This window comes from Trematomus bernacchii, unplaced genomic scaffold, assembly GCF_902827165.1.
Source record: "Trematomus bernacchii unplaced genomic scaffold, fTreBer1.1, whole genome shotgun sequence".
Lineage (NCBI taxonomy): Eukaryota > Metazoa > Chordata > Actinopteri > Perciformes > Nototheniidae > Trematomus > Trematomus bernacchii.
In genome coordinates this window covers 28,491,316-28,514,399 of record NW_022987739.1, presented here as the reverse complement: position 1 = coordinate 28,514,399, position 23,084 = coordinate 28,491,316, and the positions used below count along the sequence as shown (strand labels likewise).

Genomic DNA, 23,084 nt, shown 5'->3' with positions numbered 1-23,084 from the left:
ACGAGACCGAAATGAGAACAAAGCACTTAATGTGAGTGATGTTGGAAAGTATGTCCTAACCTCACGTTCTTTCTGTGGTGAAACGTTGACATTTACTCAGGGATTTGAGATGCGGGGTAAGACTCACAGCTGAATAAAGCCTGTGTTCTGGGGATGGCTCTCTCCAGGGGGAAGCCCAGGTGTGGCTGTACGCCTCTGCACACCGCACCTCACTGTCAAGTGGTTTTTCAAGAACTGTCCATCGGTCTGAATAACATTTTAAATGCTGGGAAAACTTCTCCCCGGTCGATCATCTTTCAAACTGGCTTTTAATGTGTGATTGTTGTTTTATTGTTCGATTTTAATGTGATTTTTACTTTATTTAATTGTTGTTCTTTTTTAGTTGTTACTACCTCTGTAGAGCGACTTTGAGCACCTGTAAAAGCATTTACAAAATAAATGTATTATTATTATTATTATTATTATTATTATTATTATTATTATTATTATTATTATTATTATTATTATTATTATTATTATTATTATCCTCTCTTTCAGCCTTTTGGTTTCTTCAATTCTTGAAATAACAGTTACTTTTATCAAGTGGTTGGTCGGAAAACTAAGTAATGTTCTCATTTATTGATTTTTAAGAAGATTTAATCGTCATTTTTCAAAATATAAGCCCCCTTTTGTACATAACTTGTTGAAATCTTTGTTGCTTGGAATATCACAACGCTGTTTCCTTGCAAAGGTTGGGATAGCATATCACGGCAGAGAGGAAAATCTTCTAATTTCTTACATTGGTGAATTATTACTTCAAAGTATCGGAATCAGAATAACTCTATTCATCCCAGAGAGGGGAAATGTACATTGTTACAGCAAAAGTGAAGAACCAAGAATAGAAAATAGAAACTAAGAGGCATGCATAACATATTAACGATAAAAAAAGAAATTGCATAAATTACAATTTACAAAAACACACCAAAAAAAGTACCAGTAACAAGATTGATTTTTAAATATGCGTTAGTATGAAGTAGTGTGATGGCAGCCAGGTAACAGAAGTAAAAGTGGAAGTATATATTGGACAGGTATTATTTCAGTAGTTGAATCATCTAACTACGAGATAGCAGCCAGTACAAATAATAAATATAAAGTGATATATATACACTATATACAGTATATGGCGCATAGGTGATATTGCACAACAGAGGTGGTATACTTTGTTGTTAAATGTGTGGTTATCTACCATGGTTGTAAAGTTAAGTAGAAGTTGTTATAAAGGTTTCTCAGTAAGGCTGTTTTATTTTGAGGTAAGTTATTGTAGTCAGAAGAAGGGGAAGGTTGTGCTGCAAACAGCAAAGGAAGGTATGCAGAGATTTGACCGAAGCAATGAAAACATTGTGAGTGATCTGGAGGTGGTACAGAGTTGAGTCAGAGGGGCACGGGTGAGGTTTCCTCTGAGCGCTGCTGTGTAAACGATTCACTCCTTCCTGCGTCTGTTCCCTAACCTGTGTCGCTTTCTCTTAGGTGAGTCAATATAATCTGCTCAATTTTGCTAATCAAGTGTTTAATTTTCAATTTCTAATTTTGTAATAGTTACTCTTGCCACCGAAAGCATGTAAAACAGATCAGATTCAGTTAGTTTTGAGTAACACACTGTAAGCATTGCATGTTTAAGAGAAGTGTGTGTAATACCAACCACAGTGTAAACACACTTCCTTCAACATTATGTTAGAGGCACCTGCTGTATGTAAGCCATTCATAGAGAGTGATATACCTAACCTCAGAGGTGGAAGAAGTAGGGATGCTGTGGCTCAGTGAGTGCGATGAACATCGAATCAGGGGGTAGCAAGTTTGAGTCCCACTGCATGCACAGCATGTCGTTGTGTCCCTGGGCAAGACACTTCACCCCAAATTGCTCCTGTGGGGATTGTCCACAGTACTGACTGTATGTAAGTCGCTTTGGATAAAAGCGTCTAACAAGTAACATGTAATGTAAAAGTACTTACATCTTGTACTTGAGTAAAAGTATTAGTACCAGAGTGTAGGAATACTCTGTTACAAGTACAAGTCCTGCATTCAAAATGTTACTCAAGTAAAAGTAGAATAGTATTGGCAGCAAATTATAGTTAAAGTACCAAAAGTAAAAGTAGTCATTGTGCAGATTGGTCCATTTCATAATAATATATATGATATGTTTTATAATGATTGATCATGAAAGTGTTCTCAAAGCTGGTAAAGGTGCAGCTAGTTTGAATGACTTTGTATACTGCAGGGTAGCTTGTGAATTTACTCCAGGTGGAACTAAAGTCTGATTTAAGACTTGATCATTCATCCAGATCTGTAGAGTAACTAAAGGTGTTAAATACATGTAGTGGTAGTGTAAAAGTACACCATTTACCTCTGAACTGTAGTGGAGTACAAAGTAGCATAACATGAAAAAATTACAAGTATCTCAACATTTTACTTAAGTACAGTACTTGAGTATTTAGTTCATCTACACCACTGTCTAATTTCATATTAGTGCTATGGCATTGAAATGAAAAACTTTGAGTTATTATGAAACTTGAATAGGTCTATGCTCGCCTTCCAGATTAAAGAAGGTCTTGTCAAATATTTTCAGAAACAATATTGCAGATGTTTTCACTTTATCATGTCCATCTGAGCCAGGCTGAAAGAAACTCATAAATAAGAGCCACTGACCAAGATAGAACTGAAACTAAAGCTTTAGTGTGTTAGACTTTGATATCTGTGGGTTTTAATAACGACTACTGAGGTTTGGTTAGTGAAGCAAAAGCATTTAAAGACTTCATTTTATTGACTGTTCACTGTGCAAACCCTGCACCCATGATGTTTGTTAACAGGGGTTAAAGACAAGTCATAAAATGTCATTTTCTATCAGTTTTAAACTCATCTTTGTGTTATTTCTGCACATTTGTACAGCCTTTTCGAGTTGCAGATGCACCCTGCTGCGTTGTTTGTTGTTAATGCGTTCTGCTGCAGCCGCAACCACCGTTACCAGATCTAGTGAAGTTTAACAAAAAAGAAGAAGAACCGCAGTGGAAAAAGCAGCCTTCACCACAAAACGGAAAGGGTGAAACTTGTTCGTTACCGAGAAATATACCTCGTCTCACTTCACACTAAAAACTCTGCGGTTGGGTAAATCCCATTTAATGCGCCAAATGAGTCTTTCATTTTGATATATCCTCCCATAGGCTGATGAGGTGGCTTCACCCTCCACCAATCCTAACTCAGAACTTGAACTAACCTCACAAACTTCCCTTAGAACATTTTTTGACATAATATTCAGGGTTTTTCTCATTTCCCCACTTAATGGTTGATTGACTAGGTTTATTGCTGATGGATTATCAGAAATCATTTCAAAGGGACACAGACACATTGGATTAACCTATGGATTAACCTTCAGCAGCGTTTTTATCGTTTTAATGCCATTGAAGACAACTTTTGATCAGACAACGACAAAGGTAAGACATATTGCCGTGTTTGCTACCTAATGCCACGTGTTGTGATGTCTGTTTTTGTTTATAATGTTGCGATTTCTGATCATGGAGTGATGATATAGATACCTATCGATTCTGTGTATTCTCACGATGCTAATCGTTCTTTTGGATGTGCAGTTACGATAAGTAATAAGGGTGTTATACCGTGTTTTCTGTGCTAACGGCGTTAGCATTTCTTTGCTTGGGGCTAATTCAGAGGCTCAGCGTTAGCCTTGTGTTTTTTTTTGCTAAAAAAAGAAAAATCATCAGTTAGCTGAGTTTCTTCCCGTTACATGGATATGAAACATTCATAGTTTATTAAATCTTAAGAAGCCCTCAGACACTGTTGCTTGCAGATGTTGTGGTTTTGGACCCGCCGAAGGGTCCGTGGGGCTTAAGAGGTAAAGGACATTTACAGTCAAAGGGCAAAGAAGCGATCATGTGAAAGTTGTGATGGGAAAAGTTGGTTATGAACACCAAACCACAGTATGTGCAGCACTTCATATTCTCTGCAGCCTGCAAAACCACCAGTGCACCTCTACCTTCAAAACGGTTGCTATCTGTCTATCTGTGTCAGCAGTGGGTCTTCCTGTCGCCAGATGGAGAGGTGCAGATATTGTGGTTTGGAAAATGTTCCCCCATCTTGTTGCTACCGTTTTCTTGTCTTTTCTTTGTTTCACACCTCTGCATACAGCCCACAAAGTACAAATGTCAAAGAGTTCAACTTATATTTGCCAAATTCCTAGCTGTGATCAAAATGTAAGACTTTTGTAACTCCATATTTTACCAATTTTTTTGGCTTCTTGCTTCTGGATGTTTCTTTGCAAGAATAAATGTATTTTTTTGTAATATATTTTGTATTGACATTTGGCAGCAAACAATTACACAGTGTTTTTTCAAGACATAATGTAGTAATTGTACATCTTAAGTTTGTCTGTCCAAAATGCCTTTTTCTTTTTTTACACAAAGATAAACTAAAAACAGTAAAAATTACGAACAATACGAACATTAGGGAGTGATCCGGACTTCACAGTAAAATCATACGTTTGTAAAAATAAACTCTGGCCTATGAGGTTACATCTGTGTTCTGGTTGGGTCTGATTAAGGTTAACTGCATTTGTGGACACCATTCCCATCATGATTAAAATTTGAATAAGATAAGATGGAATTTTATTTATCCCTTTGGAGAAATTCAGCCGTTTATAGCAGCAACCGGGTCAGAGTGGAAAAAAAACAGGATTCACACAAGGTAAAAATAAAGATAAAATAGAATACAAATGTAAAAAATTATACAAAAAAAAAAGAGACATTTATAGAGTAACTGTTGAAACAAGATATCACAGTGAAACGTTGCGTATTTGAATGGACATGTTACATATATATTACATAAGAATAACTCTTCATCCTTCACCTCAGGGGCTGAGAAGGTTTTCTACAACAGGTTTCAAAGCCATAACTGGATTGAAAAAATGCGTGAAATTGTGGAAAGGGATGAGAAACTTAGTTGTAAAACTTGGCTTTGATTTGAAGTTTGAGTTCATGAATTAAGATCCAAGTGGAAAGCTACAAGTTCTGTGGAACAGAGTCAGTCCAAACACATGTTTCCAGCTTTAGTCACGTGCTTTGATTACAGTCCAGGGAGATGACTCGATAGACAATGGTAGATAGATAGATAGATCTATCCATCTACCTACCTATCTATCTATCTATCTATCTATCTATCTATCTATCTATCTATCTATCTATCTATCTATCTATCTACCTACCTACCTACCTATCTACCTACCTACCTACCTACCTATCTATCTATCTATCTACCTATCTATCTAATGAACACACCTGAGCTCTAACCTCAGCAGTGTTGTTGCCTTTCTCAGTTTTACAAGTTAGCAACATGAACAAGCTTCTGTAACCACAAATATGCTTTGACCTACGCATTGTTTAACCAACTAAAGCACAAATTCCAAATGTTGAAACACGCTCTCAGAGAAAGACATACTTGTGGTAAGTCACCATTTAACGTGATGGGTACTGTTAATCCCACTAGAGCCACCTAGAAATGAAGTCGTGACAAAAACTGACTCGACTTGGCACAATAACTATATGGTTACAAGTTGAGACAGGGCACCAGTTTTCTATGAGGGTTCATTCACAGATGTCACGCAAGGCTGAGTAGGAACGCTCGATTGCGTAAGGCAATTTTCAGGAATGCATGGACTCCTTTTAAAGCATTACACAGAGGTTTTCGCACAAATGACTCCTGAAATACTAGAACATTTGTCACAACTGTTTCTACAAGTGAGGTAGAGAGAAGAGGGCTTAGACAATTAAAGATGTTTATTGTCTGTTTATACTTTGTACAATTACATAAAATGCTTTTGCAAAATATAGGAAGCAGTAATAAATGTATACATAGAGTGAAGAAAAAGTTCCTTTAGAGAGGAAGAGAAGAAATATAAGGGGAATTAAAGTTTGGCTTGAAAAATAAAAATTACATTTACATTCCCTCGTGACCGGTCACCGGACAGAAGAGGTCCAGTAAGTTGTTGGCTGTTTGCCAGGATTACAGGCTATTCCTCTAGTAGCACTTAGCACTGACTAAGGCTGGTTGTAAACACTCATCTCTAACCGTTGTTTATCTGTTTTCCAGCCATGGGCCGGTGGTCAACCCTAGGAAGCCTTCTGTTTTTCCTCGGGCTATCTGGGATCTGTACAGGATTCGAACAAGGTGAGTCCCACTGTGCTCTCAAATGACTCTTTACTAGAGCTCTGAGACTATATAAAACATAACCATGTAATGTGCATATATCTTAAAGGAAATTAGAGTTCATACGTTTTTTGCCAAGTATGACTAACATCCATCTCCAGTATGTAGAGAAGTATTTTGCTGCCCTCTGATGGCCACTGGTGAAACTGCAGTGACTTATTCTGTCAGTTCTCAGCATTTCTAATAGATGTGAAGGTTGCTGGCTCTAATCCTGGACAGTCAGGAAACAAAACAATTATAACTTGTAAAATGCACAACATTTAGTGCTACAGTGACGCAGCTGGGATAAGAATCTGACCAACTAACCCTAATTTACAGAAACCTGAACCTGGTCAGAGTTACAGACTAAACCTAACTTCTTAGACCTTGTTAGTGACTTTAAAGTTAAGCACATTGAGTTGTCTTTTAGTAAATGGGCTATACTTGCCTGCTTGCTGAATAAATGATGAATCCTTTCTTCACTGATATTTGTTTTGCAGAGAACTGTACCAACTACATGCTCCAGTTCAAGAGGGTTTACTCGGTTCCCGGGGATGTGGCTATGCTAACCAGCACCCTGGCATCTTATGACGTCTTCAACATTTCAGCGGTGCCCTACAACATCACCTGGTACGACTCAAAGACGCGCCAAGAAATAAGTAACGAGACCGGACGAACCGTGGTGCGCGGAGAGACTCTGTGGTTTCTGAACACAAAGCTGGACGACGATGGAGAATACGTGAGCGTACTGAGGTACTGTCACATCAGAAGGAATTAATGTCCTTTTGTTTTGTGTGGCTGTCTTCAATGTAGAAAATACTGAAGAAGAAATCAGTAGCATCTACATTTTACAAGCATACATATTTTGAGCATGAGAACTCAACCCCAATATTTAGGATTGAACAGAAAAAAGACTCCTACTTGCCTTGGAGCCTTGGTGTGTATTATTGATAAAAAAATAAACAGCTGTTTTCTGACGAAGATAAAATATAGTATCATGTTTTTTAAGTTAAATCCGAAACTTGTGTCTCAGCAGGTATGATCCTTACTGTATGTTTCAAAATAAACCTGCATTAAGCTCCTGCTCACCCAAATTTGCAAAATATTGTGGTGTTTGAATCAACATGTAAACAAGTAACAGATAACCTAGATGTACACTCTAAGAATCAGCACCTGCCTCTTCTAAATATAAAAGTTTGACTGATTTAAAAGATTGATAGTTTTTTCTTTAAACCAAGAAACTGCAGACACAGCTGCTCAATGCCTAATGTGAACAGAAAATGCTAACTTCTTCTTAATTTGTTCACCAGAACTCCCTCTAGGTGCTACAGGCAGAACACCAGGCTGATAGTGGAGCTGCCGGTTCCTGGAAAGTGTGGCAGGCCGAGGAAAGCTGGCCAAACGATCACCAAGGGGGTCTCCGACTACCTGAGCTGCCCTCTGAAGGAATACATCAGTAAACTGAACAGCTACAACACCACCTTCTACTTGATGTGGTACAAAGTGAGTTATGGGCAAATCTTGCTGGACACTGACATTCATTATCTTGTCAAGGATTCAAATCTGGGGACAACGAGCAGTTTGGCTTAAATGGAGATTGCATACAACACATTTAATTAGAGAAAATGGTTGTTAGTGGGTTTTAAATGTAGCAAAATGTTTAACTGCTGCTATTTGTCAGCTTAAAAGAAACTCTCGCAGAGCAGAGAGCCAGTGGAGGAAGAGTAAATTAAATGTCGATCTAGATATTTTAAAGTTTCACATGAAAATCTACAATAATACTGTCAGAAAGGAAAGGCAAGCCCACTTCTCAAGGATCATCTCTGATAACAAACATAAACCAAAAGCAAAATGTTTAACTATTAAATAAACTTTTTTGTTGAAAACTTCCTTTAAGTTTGACTAATTTAAGAGTTTTCCTTGTCTATTCTGTAGAGTGACTATCCCTGGCAATGCATATCACTTAGTATTACTTTTAATTATTATTTTGGTCTATGTTGATATGACTATTCACCATGATTAATGTTTCATTGACTTTTGATTAATCAAGCATTTAGGAGTTATGTTTTTAAAATTGTAAACCTGAATGCATTCATTGAGTGTTTCTTTTCCAGCTTTTTCTCCGTGTTTTCAGCTGTTTTATTGCCATGTTTCAAACACAACTCAACACAAACTTGTCATTTAACATCAGAACTGGCATCCCGTTCACACTGAACAAACGTAATTGTGTATTCTATAGTTAGCATTGAAAATAGAAATATTGAATATAAAATGTGGTATAAATGCCCTCCTCCCCCCCCCCCCACACAAACTGTGCCAACCATTCTGCCTGTTAACTATACAGTAGGACTGCCTTGAATCATTAAAATAACTTGTTTTTACATATTGTCTCCCTTTTCTTTTCTCATCTAGGGCTGTTCCCTCATTGTGGATGGGAATGACAGCTATAGCTACGAGGATAACGCCAAACTGAAGATTGATAAGGTGGAAACTAAAAACCAAAAAAACTACACTTGCACTCTGACCTTCACTCTCGATGGCACCGTCGGATCTGTTTCAGAGTCGATTGAGGCGTCAGTCAATGGTGAGAACAGACTCAGCACTTGACTGTTCAAGTCAGGTTCTTTATGCAGTTTATCCAGAACACGATTCAATAATGAATCCTACTGTGGCAACCACAAGTTAGCGAGGTTTACAACAGACTGACAAGGGCTGGAAATCATTCCTGTTACCTTAAATCAGGGGTGTCAAACTCAAGGCCCGCGGGCCAAATCCGGCCTTCAACTTCATTTTATGTGGCCCGCAAGAGCTTGCAAAGAATATAATACGTTTATTATACGGTTACATGCCGCTTTACAGAAGCACCTTGTCCATAAACTACATGCCCCACAATGCATCTCATTTTGTGACATGCGCACTGAAGCAATTATTTGCCCTAGACTTCTGCTTTCAGACGTAGTTAATTATGAAGTTATTACCCTATCCGATAATAATCCAATGTAGAGTATAATATAATACATTATTTTATATATATTAAATATTTATATATGTATTTTTATATATGCTTAAAGTTACAACCGGCCCTTTGAGTGCAACCATAATGCTAATGTGGCCCGCGACAAAATTTAGTTTGACACCCCTGCCTTAAATTGATAACAAAGAAAGGCTAATTACTCTTTGGTATTATTGCATGTACAGTATTTTTCTGTAAATAGATAACCTAAAGCTCCGTCATGTTGTCTGTCTTTTCAGCAAATTACTTTTTGACACCACAAGTGCGCCAACCAGCCGGTGAGATAATCAAGGCACCGATAGGTAGGTCCTTTCTTGCTAAGTATTTTGAGAAAGATGGGGTTTTAAAGGTCAAAAATGTGAATTGTTGAAACTGACTGAGGCTGCATTCAGATCAACATTTGCATTGCACAGCTTTACAACAATTTATGGATACAGATAAATCGTTTTTTGAGTCTAACCTTTTTTTTTTTAATGCCTGTGTTTAGGGTCAAATTTCAGCCAACTGTGCCAGGTGTTTGTGCCTTGTGTCGGGAAGCATTCAGTTCATGTTTATTGGTCCGTCCCAAGCAATTTCATTACGGAAACAAACCCCTCCGAACGTGTCTACACATCAAAAAAACTGTGAGCATCCTTACCTTTCGTTCTATTTGTTTTGTTTATTTGGCTGCTTGTATGGTACAAGTGGGAACTATGATGAAGTCCACGGTTGTAATGAGACAACTGACTCAGGTCTGATTCAAAAATGTTGAAACTTGTTGGTACTCGGGTTTTTAACTTACTACAAGTTTGTTCAGAGTTTACAGGAAATTGACATACAGTAGTAAACACAATATTTACGCCTCCGGGAAGCACCTTATTTTTTTTTGCAACATTCTGAAAAACAAGACCATGTTGAAACTTAAAATATTGAATGATTGAAGGAGATTCTCTTTTTTTAACAAAACCAGTATGCAAAATAAAGGAGCGTTTTTTGAAGTACATAGGTTGGATACATTTCCATCTGCTATCAAGAATCATGGAATCATATTGGTCAAAACTACTTCAATACTGGTATCCTGAATCCCAATCCCTAACATTGCATAAATCACTCTATATTAAGATTTCCAACCCCAGAAGAAAAATCTTAACTTTATACGGACATATTCCCAGGGAAATATTAGTTCTTTTTTACATACAAACTGTTCTGATTGCATGTAGTTACTCCAATTGATTTAACAATGTGTCTTCTACTGACAAAAAATAACTTTCTCAAATATCAATCTCTAATTAAGCACATTACCATAACATGTTATAATCTTTCTGTGCCCCCCAGGACTAGGAGCCAGACTGTTCCTGATGAGGGTGTGTGGATGGAGCATGTGCTGACGATTTCTAAGCTACAGGAGAAGGATTACAACATCAACTACACTTGTCGTGCGTCCAGTGCCAGAGGAAACTCTCAGAGCTACTTTACTCTGCTGCCAACAGGTCAAAACCCAGCGCGTAAAGTTTAAACATCTGTTGTTTTTTTCATTCTTTGTGGGCTGTCAGGGCAAAAAAGTAACACCCTTAGATATCGTCAACATCATTTATTCACAAGTTAAATAAAAAGAAAAGGTACAATCATGAGACGTACTGCGGACACCAGTACAACATTTTCACCACTTTAAAAATTGCAGTACACATCAAGAGCTGTACACATGCCGCGTTTTTTGCGTGGCTGTGCCTTTTGTTATAAGCCCAGTGGCGATCTGTTCATCTGCCATACTAATCATACAATAAAGCCATTGAAAAGAATAGGATAAGTACAAGTACTTCTGGGTCTCTGTGTGTCATACAAGCTCGCCTTTTTGTGTGTGGCACGAGCGCATTTTGTGAGTGAGCGAGCGAGAGAGAGCGAGCGCACCGGTACCGGGGATTGTTGTTGTTAGCATCTGGTTAGCTAGCTGCGCTAATGGATATAAGAAGCTGTTTCTACAACAAGGTGGAGGAGAGCCCTCTCCTGTCAGACTGAGAGAGATAACTACAGCTCAGTGAGGTACAGGACTCTCTGAGGGTTTAGATAATTACCTTTAGTTATCTCAGTCTCAAAAATGTAGGTCACTATTTATGTAAACAAGTATTTCCAAAGCAAACCTTTATATGATCTTTAAAGTTGGGTGTTGTTGAGATCTGTATCCATAGATCTAGTCCTTAATTTTGGCCTCAAAGTGCACCAGATTGATGCATTTAACTTCAAAATGTTACCGGGGGAGCATGTCCCCGGACCCCCCTAGAGGATGTTAGGTCCACCCCCCAATTAAACATGTTCAAATGGATAGGATACTAAAAACATTTGCACACTTTTTATATCGTAAACTATATCCATATGCTTCTGTTTTGGTGAAGCAAAACCCTAACCCAACATGCATGCGCAAGTCATAGGTGCGCTCCTGCACTTATAGAAATAGCACTACACCCCTGGCGGACACGTAAAATGGGACACCCCCCAATAAGCTATAGTAAGCTTGAGAACAGGGGCCCAGACACTAACAATTAAAAATATTTTCATTATATATAATTAGAACAAATGGAATTGAGAGAGTTTCCCGAAACATTACAACCCAAAAACAAATCCCAAACGAAATTTGGGAGAAAAGTGAACTTCTGTCGAAGTCCACAGCCATTCAGCGTATACAATCTATGACAAGTGTTGCCTTACGCGCTTTTTAAAAGACAGACGAAAATAAAGAAATGTTTTATAGTTATCAATCTCATTCCACACTTGAGGACCTCTGCAGACACACACACTAAAGCTGCTAAATTTAGTTTACTGTCAGACTATTGCTGCCTTTACATGACCAGCAGTTATTTTAGTTTTTCCTACTTACGCTTGAAAATGCCACCGAGCGCTGCGCAAAGGCAAGCAGGACAGGTAACTATAGAACGAAAACTAACTCGCTGTTTTCACCACAAAGCTCTGCGCTCTACATCGTGGTGAGAAAGATGCAAATCTCGAAAATCATGTGAAGGCAGCTTACTGTAGGAAACCCAGCAAAGAACACAGAAGAAATTCTCAGCCAGAACCAGAAGGAGGATCCTCATTGAGCGGAACGTTTTTGAGCCCTCAGGTTGAATCCCCTAGGCGCCTATATGCTCTCTGTTGTAGGCTATAATACAACAGAGAGCATACTGAATGAGAGTATGAGCTACATTATAAACCACACAGAAGAAGAGTCTGCTCTCTGTCCCCAGAGTCAGAACTAAACATGGAGAAGTTCAGTTATTATGCTCCAAATATCTGGAACAAACTACCAGACACATGCAGGTCCGCTGCAACTCTTACTACTTTTAGATCCAGGCTGAAGACTTTCTTTTTGCCGCTGCTTTTGATTGAACTTTTCATATCTTACACTGCACTGTAACTTGTACTCATGTATTTTATATGTAATCTTGTTTTATGTTTATTTTATTCACTTTTAAATACAAATGTTTTAATATGATTCCGCTACACTATCTGTTAATGTCCTTAATGTTTTTAAATGTTTGTAAAGCACTTTGAATTGCCTTGTGTTGAAAGGTGCCCTGCCTTTAGGTGTGATCCAGGGTTTCCCACACATAGACTTTACTTGGGCGGGCCGCCCAGGTATATTAACGGCCACCCAAGTATATTTCGCGACCCATTTAGGTTTTTTTATTTTTTATTATTATTATTTATTTATTTTTATTCGACCACGAATCTGCGATCGATTAACTTGTGGACAATGATCCCTCGCTCTACGCCTCCTGTACCCAGTCCCGGACTGGCCATCGGGAGGACCGGGGGGTTTCCTGATGGCCTGGCTTGTTAAGTGGCCTGCCTCGCACAGGGTGGCTGGCTGTCTGCATGATGTGGCCTGCCTCGCACAGGGTGACTGGCTGTCTGCATGATGTGGCCTGCCGACATGGCCACTGTCATACAGATCATAAATCAAAGCCCTTGATTGGTCTCTGTGTCATTCAAGCTCGGGGTAACCTCAGCTCAGGTGAGGTAAAGGACTCTCTGAGTGTTTAGATAGTTAACTTAGTCTAAGTTCTCAGTGGGTCTCAAACGGTTTGGTCACCATTTATGTAAACACATATTTCCATTTGAGGGGGTAGTGATTAGTAAAATATGCATGAATAAAAAAAAAAAAGTTAACTAGGTGAAAAAAGATAAGATACACTTTTAAAACTTATTGAGAGCTAAAACTAGTCTTTGCTGCTGCCTCAAAGAGGAGCAGAGGGAGAGGAGGGAGAGGGGGGAGAGGAAGGAGACAGACGAGGCTGATTCAGGAGCAAAGACACACTCACAACTATAAATGAACTAAAAATAAATAAAGTTTCAGTGTTTTTTCATATTGGAAATGGTATGTTATTGGTTATGGCCATGATTTAATGATTATTGAAATGTATACAGTTCTGTTTCATATAGGTGTTCCCATAGATCTAGTCTCTTTATGTTCCCCTCAAAATGCACCAGATTGATGCATTTAACTCCAAAATGACATGGATAGGTTCCTAAATACATTTACCATTTTTTTTAAATAGTAACCCATGTCCATATGTTTATTTGTGGGTAGTAAATTTAAACTATAGGGCTATCACTATGGGCCCTGCCTGTACCTGTTCGCTCTGCCATCGCGTCAAGGGTCTGCTAACAAGCGACCAACAGAAAGGTTAATGTTAATGTTGTTACACGTCACAAAGGCACGTCACACTGCCCCCCCCCCCCCAAGTATATTTCAGATCTGTGGGAAACACTGTGTGATCCTATAACTCTCTAAATCGAATTTGTTTTTCTGATATGTTTGATGTTCATACAGATCCAGACATGAGACTTCCCATTGGAATGATTCTTGGAAATGTGGCGGTTCTCTTTATCGTCTCCGTCATCATCTACTACCTTTTTAAAGTCGACATTGTGCTCTGCTTTCGGAGGATGTTTCCAGTCTTCTATACAAATACAGGTAATATTTACAGCAGATGTGTGTAAGAACGTATGTGTTGTTAGGGCTAGGCAATATTGATATCATGATATAAGAATAGATATCTGCAGAGATTTTGGATACCATAATCATAAGTGTTTTCCTGGCTGCGCTACAGGAAAGTGATTTCATTTTCTAAACGAAACAGACTATTATTTGCTTTACTCACTTTTATCTACATTACTGATTATTTATAACAAAAAAATGTTCTGGTCAATGGTCAACTCTACAATATTGACGCATTATTGATTTAAAAAAGGTACTTAGTCAAAAATATTGAATACACAGTACATACACAGTATAATGTGTATGGATATATAGGGATATACAATTATGTGGGTGTGTATACAAAGGTTATATATCCACAAGATTAATGATAATGAATAACCTTATTGTGTAAATGTTGTATGAAAGCAACACAAGTTAACCCTATAATCTTAATATCAAGGTATTTGGTCCAAATATATTGTGATATTTGATTTTGCTGAACACGTACTGTTCTTTACTGTAGATCAGCAGTTCCCAACCTTTTTCAAATCAGGGCCCACTCTAAAAATCTAAGAATCTAAAAAATGTTCGCGGCCCACATTCAACCATAAACAATACGGAGGCTAAATAAAGTTCTGATTGGTCAATTCAGAACATGTGACACGTTGTTAATCTAGTAGTACAGACCGCTGTTAAGGACTGTAATGACCGTTGCTAAGGAGGATCAAGAAAGAGAAAGAAAAGGAGGTTAAAATAAAAATAAAAAATCTTAATAATGAAATGTTTCCACACAAATCATAATGTTTTGCAAATTATTTGGCGGCCCACAGGTTGGGAACCACTACTGTAGATAAAAGACATCTCATCTCACAATACTCGTACACTACACACAGAAGTCCATGATGGAAAAACCCACAGTGATGCCTACACATTGCAACACACACAGAGTACACACACATCTCACAGAATCTGGAGCTCTACTCCATACCTGACCGCAACTGTCAACAGTGAGCGAACAAAGGAAACTAACTAACCACAGGCGCTCAGAGTTTCTGATGAAATGTCATCTGCTGCCTGCTTATGAAACAGAGTAAACTTTGTCAAACACTACTGACTGTAGGTACATTTACTCAAGTACTGTACTTAAGAACAATTTTGAGGTACTTGAACCAACACAAAAATCTACCATCAGCGAAACAGGTTACCTGATATCGTCATACTGTCCAATTCTTCTTTTTTACACCTTTTCTTAAATCAAATTATGTTGTTGAAACACTTTAAATCATTTTGTAAAGAATCAAAAAGCTCAAAGCACATTGATCATCACCTCAAAATCTGCCTTAAATGTAATAATCAAATTATTAATAAAATGTGCATATAGCAGGTATAGATAGGTATAGATAGCACGGCTGAATCTGACTTGAATAAAGCAACTTGTGCAGACTGAACGGCCACAAAAACAACCTTTAATGAGCTCTTCTTCTTTGTTCCTGAGTCAGATTCGGATGGGAAGCTGTATGACGCATATGTGGCGTACTCTCAGCCCAACACAGAGGGATTCAGCAATGAAGTGGAGGCGTTTGTCCTTCACACACTACCCGAAGTGTTAGAAAAGGCCTGCGGCTACAAACTCTTCATAGCAGGCCGTGACTGCATGCCCGGGATGGGTGAGTCCCCTTCATGGCAGAAGCAGCATTGTAGTATTTCTTACCTTAGATACAAAAGCATCTGTTTTTTCAATTCCAAATTCTTCAAAGTTATAATGAAAGGTTGGTGCAGAGGACCTTTTCTTATTACTACAAATATTACAACCATTTCAATTTACACCAGCATTTGTCATATATGTTATTTATGATCGTTATTAATCATGTTCTTAATCATAGCATTGTTGGTTGAACCTAGTGTTGGTTTAGGGCCCTTTTTTATTCCACAGATACAGACAACTGCCTTTTGTTTGGGACCATTAATTAAAGTTTACTGACACATGTTTTAAATATTTAAAATATCAGATATCTGATAAACATAAGAGAGAATCTTAAAGGTAGGGTAGGTAAGTTTGAGAAACCGGCTCGAGATACACTTTTTGTTATATTCCATGGAATGCTCTTAACATCCCGATAGCAATGAATCCATAACAAAATGTCATCTGTGGAAGCCGTAGTACTGTAAAAAGCACGACCAATCATTTTAGCCGGCCCGGCTAAAATAACTGGATGGCCTACCTGCCTGTCAGCCTTCCATCTGTGCACAAACTTATCTCGTGCCCTCATTGGTCATGTGCGCGTTCGTGTGTGTTGGAGGAGGGGCTCTATAAGGAAGTGGCAGATTTTCTCCGGTTGTGTATTTTCAAATTCTAGCGATCTCGAGCCGGTTTCTCAAACTTACCTACCCTACCTTTAAGAGGTAACATTTGGATAAATCACAAGAAGGCTAAGTGATTAAAAGTTAGTCCGATACACATGCTTTTTTATCAAAAAAAGTTAGTTTCTGCTTAGTTATCCTGCTTATCATCTATCAGATCTGTCTTGCACTACCACAGGTCAGGTTATGAGTAGCTACGTTGGGGATCATTATCTATTAAACTCTTTTGTTTAAACTAATATCACTGTATTTTCCTCCCTGCAGCCATAGTGGACTCGGTGGAAGAGAACATTCAAGCCAGCCGCCGCCTCCTCCTGCTCTACACCGCCTCCACTTTCATGAGAAAAAGACTCACAAGCAGTATCAGTAGCAAAAACAACATCACAAAGAGCAGTGATAGCAGGGATAGCACCGAAAACAGCGAAAGCAAGAAGGAAAATGACCGCAGCAGCAACATGAGTTTCGATGGCGGTGAAGAAAACTATCCAGACTCAAGACAGCAGCTGGAGCGTCTGGCAGCGATGCACAGGTCTCTGCTGGAGGGATCTCTCAAGGTGAGGAAGCAGACCTTTAATATATACGTAGGGAGATTCAGGGTGATTGGGCAGAGATGGCAAAAGTACACACATCCTTTACTCAAGTAGAAGTACAGATACTCGTGTTCAAAAATACTCTGGTAAAAGTAGAAGTACTGACTAAACTTCTTTACTCAAGTAAAAGTAAAGAAGTATGGGCTTTGAAATGTACTTCAGTAAAAAGTACCCATAACTACCAGCTGTTTTAAAGAGTACCTGACCTCCCTTTATATTAATAGAACAATAATGTCATTGTTAGCTAATGAATGTTTCCATGCTGAACAACGGCAACATGACAACGTTTTCATTGGTCCCTCTTCTTTAGAGAAGACCAGGAAATGATGGATACATGGATCGTGTTCAAATCAATAGGCACGCAATGACTCTAAAGAATAATGATCACGCCACCAAACACACATTCAAACTAAAGGAACCAGCCTGTTTGGAAAATGTAAGAAATAGAAAGTACAGGTATTTGGGTTCAACATGTAAGAAGTAAAAAGTACAGGTATTTGTGTTCAAAATGTAAGAAGTAGAAAGTACAGGTATTTGTGTTCAAAATGTAGAAAGTAAAAGTAAAAAGTGGTCAGAAAAATAAGTAGTGGAGTAAAGTGATACCAGAAAAATTTACTTAAGTACAGTAACAAAGTATTTGTACTCCAATACTTCCCACCTCTGTGATTGGAGGATGATTTGGTGTACTTGTAATATATTATTATAATAATAATAATATTAATAATTAATAATTAATATTACTTTTGTCGGTAACGGAGTAGTGTAACGCGTTACTTTTATAATTCAGTAATCACACTACAGTTACTAACATTGCCCGACACGCGTTACTTCGTTTAGCCTACTAACATAAAGAATGACTAGATTCTCCCAGAGCCGTGGATTCTCCCTTTGACAGACAAGAGGGATTTCCACCGCAGGTTTATATTTACGTAACATTTGCGCGACTTGCGCGTCCACATGCAGTGTATAAATATGGCTCAATCAACAGCGAAACTTTCGAGGGGTGGAGGTATGCCCATTATTTTGAGTTTGTCCGAAGAAAGGACAGGAATGTGACAGTGAGGTGCAAACTGTGTCCAGGAGAGAAGCTTTTATCCACTGCTGCAAGCACAACGTCAAACCTCAACAAGCACCTGCAAAGACAACATGCTAACATGAAGCTAATAGCTAAGGACCCCCGAACCCAGAGTGAGGATGTAAACAGGGCCGCCCCCTCCCGCTCACTCCGCAAAATGAAGCACCCTCCGCAGTCTGCGTGATCTGCCTGTAGGGAGGGGCGGCCCTGACTAAAGTAACGAGTAATGTAATGAGTAAAGTAACGCGTTACTTTATGTAGAGAGTAACGAAGTAAAGTAATATATTACTTTTTTTTAAAGTAATAAGTAATATGTAATATATTACTTTTTTTGAGTAACGACCCCATCTCTGCCTGTAACACTATGCTTGGACCCCCCTGCAAAATAATACATCTTTATTAATGCAATTTGTTATGGTGTTGCAGCCAATACTTGCCTGCAACCTTGGCCTAAGATTACAGGAATGGGTTTTTTCCTCAGTAATGTAATTTAAAAAATTGAAACTAAGTTACTGAAACAAATGTTGTTACTAAAACAAATACCAACAATTATTAAGAAATAAAACAAAAACAAAGTTTGGCTGCATAAATGATGTATTTATTAACCCAAACTGCATTTAGGTTGATGGTAAAGTGGTAAACTGAACTAAAAGTGCAACTAAGTCATTGACACAAAATTGTATTTTATGTTTTTTTTGTGAGCTATGACTTTATACTGAACTGAAAAAGTTTAAATCTTGAACACTGTCTTTGATCAATAACTGGCCCTATTGCGCTATTTCAGAAATGTTTAGCTGTTGGCCACATGCTCAAAAAAGCCCTCTGATTTATAATTCCTGCACTGCCTTACAGGTGATTCTGGTGGAGCTGGAAGAGATCACCCCTGCTCAGCTGGCTCTCTTCCCAGAGTCGGTGCGTCACCTGAGGAAGAAGCAAGGCGCCGTGTGTTGGTGGAAGAACCAGAGCAGGTCGCGAAGATGGAGGACATGTATGAGGACGAAAGAGGACGAGGAGAAAGGTGGACAGCTATCGCAATCCCTCTCCCCTTCCTCCAGGTTTTGGAAGGATATGAGGTACCATATGCCGGTAAAGGGCAAGAGGGCGATGTGCCCCGAGAAAGCGACCCTGCTGAACATGTAATGAAGTCATGAGAGTATCTCGATTCCAATGTAAATGTGTATTGATCCTCTCACAGAGAGACAATTAAGAAATGCTGTGTTGTCACAACAAGCTGAGGATACATGTTGAGAACCAAAAGGTATTCTTTAGCAGTGCTCGACTCCAACTTTTGGTACCCAGTATTTTTCTGCTACAGATAAAATATTCTTAGTAATTAGCTGTTGAAGCTTGACACTGGGACATTCACTGAACGCTTTAATTGGCAAACAAAAAGGAACGTCTGCGATTCACCGACGATATACCTTAAAGGGGACCTATTATGCAAAATCAACTGTTTCATGTCTCTTATACATCAACATGTGTCCCCTCTTCTTCATGTCTCTTCTACATCAACATGTGTCCCCTCTTCTTCATGTCTCTTCTACATCAACATGTGTCCCCTCTTCTTCATGTCTCTTCTACATCAACATGTGTCCCCTCTTCTTCATGTCTCTTCTACATCAACATGTGTCCCCTCTGTGTAAAGAGACTCTGAAAGTTTCAGGAAAAAAGATTTGCTCTCTTTTTGTCCTGATCCATTTATATGAAAATCTGTCTGAAAATGAGCTGATCAGATTTTGGCCACTTGATGATGTCATAACGATGTGTTGGCTTGTGTAACCATTAGCCAATCACCAACCAAGGTAACCCCCCCGACACCCCACGTTATCACCTGAATCTCCTCCTAGAGCACCATTGTGTTCTTTGTAACCAAATCTCTCTCAGAGGGGCGTGGGGAGGGGCTCCTTATTTTCATCTAAAGTAACAGACAGAGAATCAGCACTTTTGAAACAGGGCTGAAACAGAGGGGATTATGGGATGCTGCAATGATCTGTTTGGTATTTGGAGCCAAACACTTCAGAGACATGTTTTGTATATATCCGAGACCTATAATATATTGATGAAAAACAGTATAATAGGGGACCTTTAATGCCACGCTAAGGGATGATTCTTTCTGACCAATCCGTGGTCTGCGGTGTTTTAACGTCACCTTTTAGTATCGGCTCATCACGCTAGGAAGTTGGTGCGAATATAACGCTGCGTTGGGACTAGGAGTGACGTCATGTTGCACAGTTTCATAGATATTACGAAGATTATTTGAGGTCTCGTCAGGAGAACGTTAATATAATACGTCTTTCCCCCTATTCATTTCTATTGATGGCAGCGTCCATGTAAAGTTAGCCTCAACCCTCACGGGGTGAAAACAGTATTTCCGGTCTGGAAGTTTTCATAGTAAACCGGAAGTATTCCCCTCACTGTCAAATGATTTAACAGTGATATCTGCCATACTCATCCATTAAAAAACATCAGTTTCTTCTTGTTAATTACACAACATTAATTGGTTTAAAGGTGGGGTAGGTAAGTTTGAGAAACCTGCTCGAGATACACTTTTTGTTATATTCCATGGAATGCTCTTAACATCCCGATAGCAATGAATATCTTAAGTGCTTTGACAAAAAATCCATAAAAAAATATCATCTGTGGAAGCCGTGGTACTGTAAAAAGCACGACCAATCATCTGAGCCGGCCCGGCTAAAATAACTGGATGGCCTACCTGCCTGTCAGCCTTCCATCTGTGCACAAACTTATCTCGTGCCCTCATTGGTCATGTTCGCGTTTGTGTGTGTTGGAGGAGGGGCTCTGTAAGGAAGTGGCAGATTTTTTCCGCTTGTGTATTTTCAAATTCTAGCGCACTCAAGCTGGTTTCTCCAAAATTACCTACCCTACCTTTAAATTGTGTACAATGCTTTTGTGTTTTTCCCATAGGTTTTTCCCTTTCGATTCTGAGAGACACGTTTCTTTTTTCAGAGATTTTGATAGGCGGAAACCTTTAACCTTTGTGAGACATGTCACAGTAGAGACACTACATACTGATATGAACCTGAAAATGTGCGTAATATGAACTTTTTAATACTTGGTAGAGGCTTCTACAATGGTTATATCTGCTGTATTCAACACAACCAATTAAATGTGAATTTAAAGTGTTTTTTTGTCATTCAGATACTCCTTAAAAATACAGAGACTGTTGCAACTATTTAAACATGGTTGTGTGTATATTTTGAAGTACATATTCTCAGGGGAGCATTAGAAACAACATGTGTTTCTATTTACATACCAAATCGGACAAAGCTGTACAAAAAAAATACTCTGTGTTATAATATATTAATGTTATAACTATTTTGAGTAAAAAATGCATTATTTAGTCTTTAAGGGGTTGATGTCTCATTGTTCTGTTTGTTGTGAGCCAGTATTTGTTGGAATTGGAAATGTATAATGAATATTAAAATGGAAATATGAAAAAGGTGCTACGATTTTAAACTATTAAAGTATAAAAGCTACTTAAATAATGGATGTGGTTCTCTATTGAATGATTTACATTTTTAATTGTTCTTTAAAGTTGTTTCCTCATAAAGTAATTGTGTTTAACGCACTCTGTGTTTCCATGTAGGTTTGATCAAATAAATGCCATGTTGGCACACATTTAAAATAACCTTCGTAAAGGGGGGAATCCTCTTTTTGCAGCTTACTTATTTAAATGTACAGTATGATTTAAAGATGACATTGTAGTGTTTTTAAATAAGGCTTTTGCACAATCTGATATTTAATTTAGAGGCATTAGAGAAAGGTTTACGCTCTCCGTCAACTTGAAAACCTGCACAATTTAGCATGTTTTTACTGTATGGAGAGAACTGATTTGCACATTTTTGAAAACCTCTTTTTATAACTGTGGATAATATACAAATGAATTCTGATACAGTTATCTGTCTGTTTACTCATTTGAAGTGTGCACAATAAGAGTTTTGAATGTTTACCGTACATATATTTAAACATAAAGCAGGAATCATTTACAGGGGTGACTGTGTCTCATCTTTCAAACCAGAAGGTTGTTGGTTCGATCCCAGCCCGTGCAGTCAACATGTGGATGTGTCCTTGGGCAAGATACTAAACCCTGAGTTGCTTCCGATGGCCAACGGTGTGTGTGTGTGTGTGTGTGTGTGTGTGTGTGTGTGTGTGTGTGTGTGTGTGTGTGTGTGTGTGTGTGTGTGTGTGTGTGTGTGTGTGTGTGTGAGAGAGTGTCAGCTTCCCTAGAGCAAGTGGTACTGCTCTGCATGAATGAGGTGTGAAAGGGTGAATGACTTGTCGTATTTAAAGCGCTTTTAGTTGTCCACAATACCTGATAAAGCACTTTATAAGTACAGTCCATTTACCTTTACATACAATTGTTAAAACGCGATATCTATCATTGGTATTGATTTTACAAATCTAACATATATGTGTTATTTTTTTTGGTTAAGAATAGGTTGATCATTTCATTTTCAGGTATGTATCTCAAGTTGCTTCCCTTTTCAGCCACAAGAGGTCTCAAAATGACAGTGTTAAAATAAAGCAGCTTCCTATGACACAATAACAAAAAAACATAAGCTTCTGTATTGGGAAAAGCTGAACTCATAAAGATGGGATTAATAAATGCTGGATGGGATTCATAGGAAAGAACAGTGTAGCACGCAGAGACATGTGTTTTTGTTTAATGAATTACTTCTAACTTGTTAACTTGTTCTGTGTAAAACATCTGCGTGTGGTGTGAATCATATGCAGGATCCAGACTGCTCTCCTCCCAGTTATTGCTCAAGACATTTGGACACACGCTGGCTTTCAAAAGATCCTTAAAGGAAATTGCAACATGTGCTGAGGGCTCCAGAAAAAAAG

The 23,084-nt window shown here is 38.5% G+C and overlaps 1 protein-coding gene across 3 annotated transcripts; it reads left to right on the top strand.

Moving 5' to 3' along the window:
- The first annotated feature begins 1,389 nt into the window (after positions 1 to 1,389).
- Positions 1,390 to 19,596, top strand: LOC117495398 (interleukin-1 receptor type 1-like). 3 transcript variants are annotated; one of them, XM_034146616.1, is made up of 12 exons: positions 1,390 to 1,506; positions 6,130 to 6,207; positions 6,726 to 6,978; positions 7,536 to 7,728; positions 8,638 to 8,809; positions 9,478 to 9,540; positions 9,726 to 9,861; positions 10,553 to 10,722; positions 14,043 to 14,186; positions 15,692 to 15,859; positions 16,818 to 17,107; positions 19,071 to 19,596. In XM_034146616.1, the coding sequence occupies exons 2-12, from the start codon at positions 6,132 to 6,134 to the stop codon at positions 19,356 to 19,358; spliced, it is 1,953 nt and encodes a 650-aa protein (XP_034002507.1). In that variant the 5' UTR covers positions 1,390 to 1,506; positions 6,130 to 6,131; the 3' UTR covers positions 19,359 to 19,596. The 3 variants fall into 3 exon arrangements, with proteins under 3 accessions (XP_034002507.1, XP_034002509.1, XP_034002508.1); XM_034146618.1 differs by having other exon boundaries at positions 1,391 to 1,506; positions 10,553 to 10,707; XM_034146617.1 differs by lacking the exon at positions 1,390 to 1,506 and adding an exon at positions 3,435 to 3,464.
- The last annotated feature ends 3,488 nt before the right edge of the window (positions 19,597 to 23,084 follow it).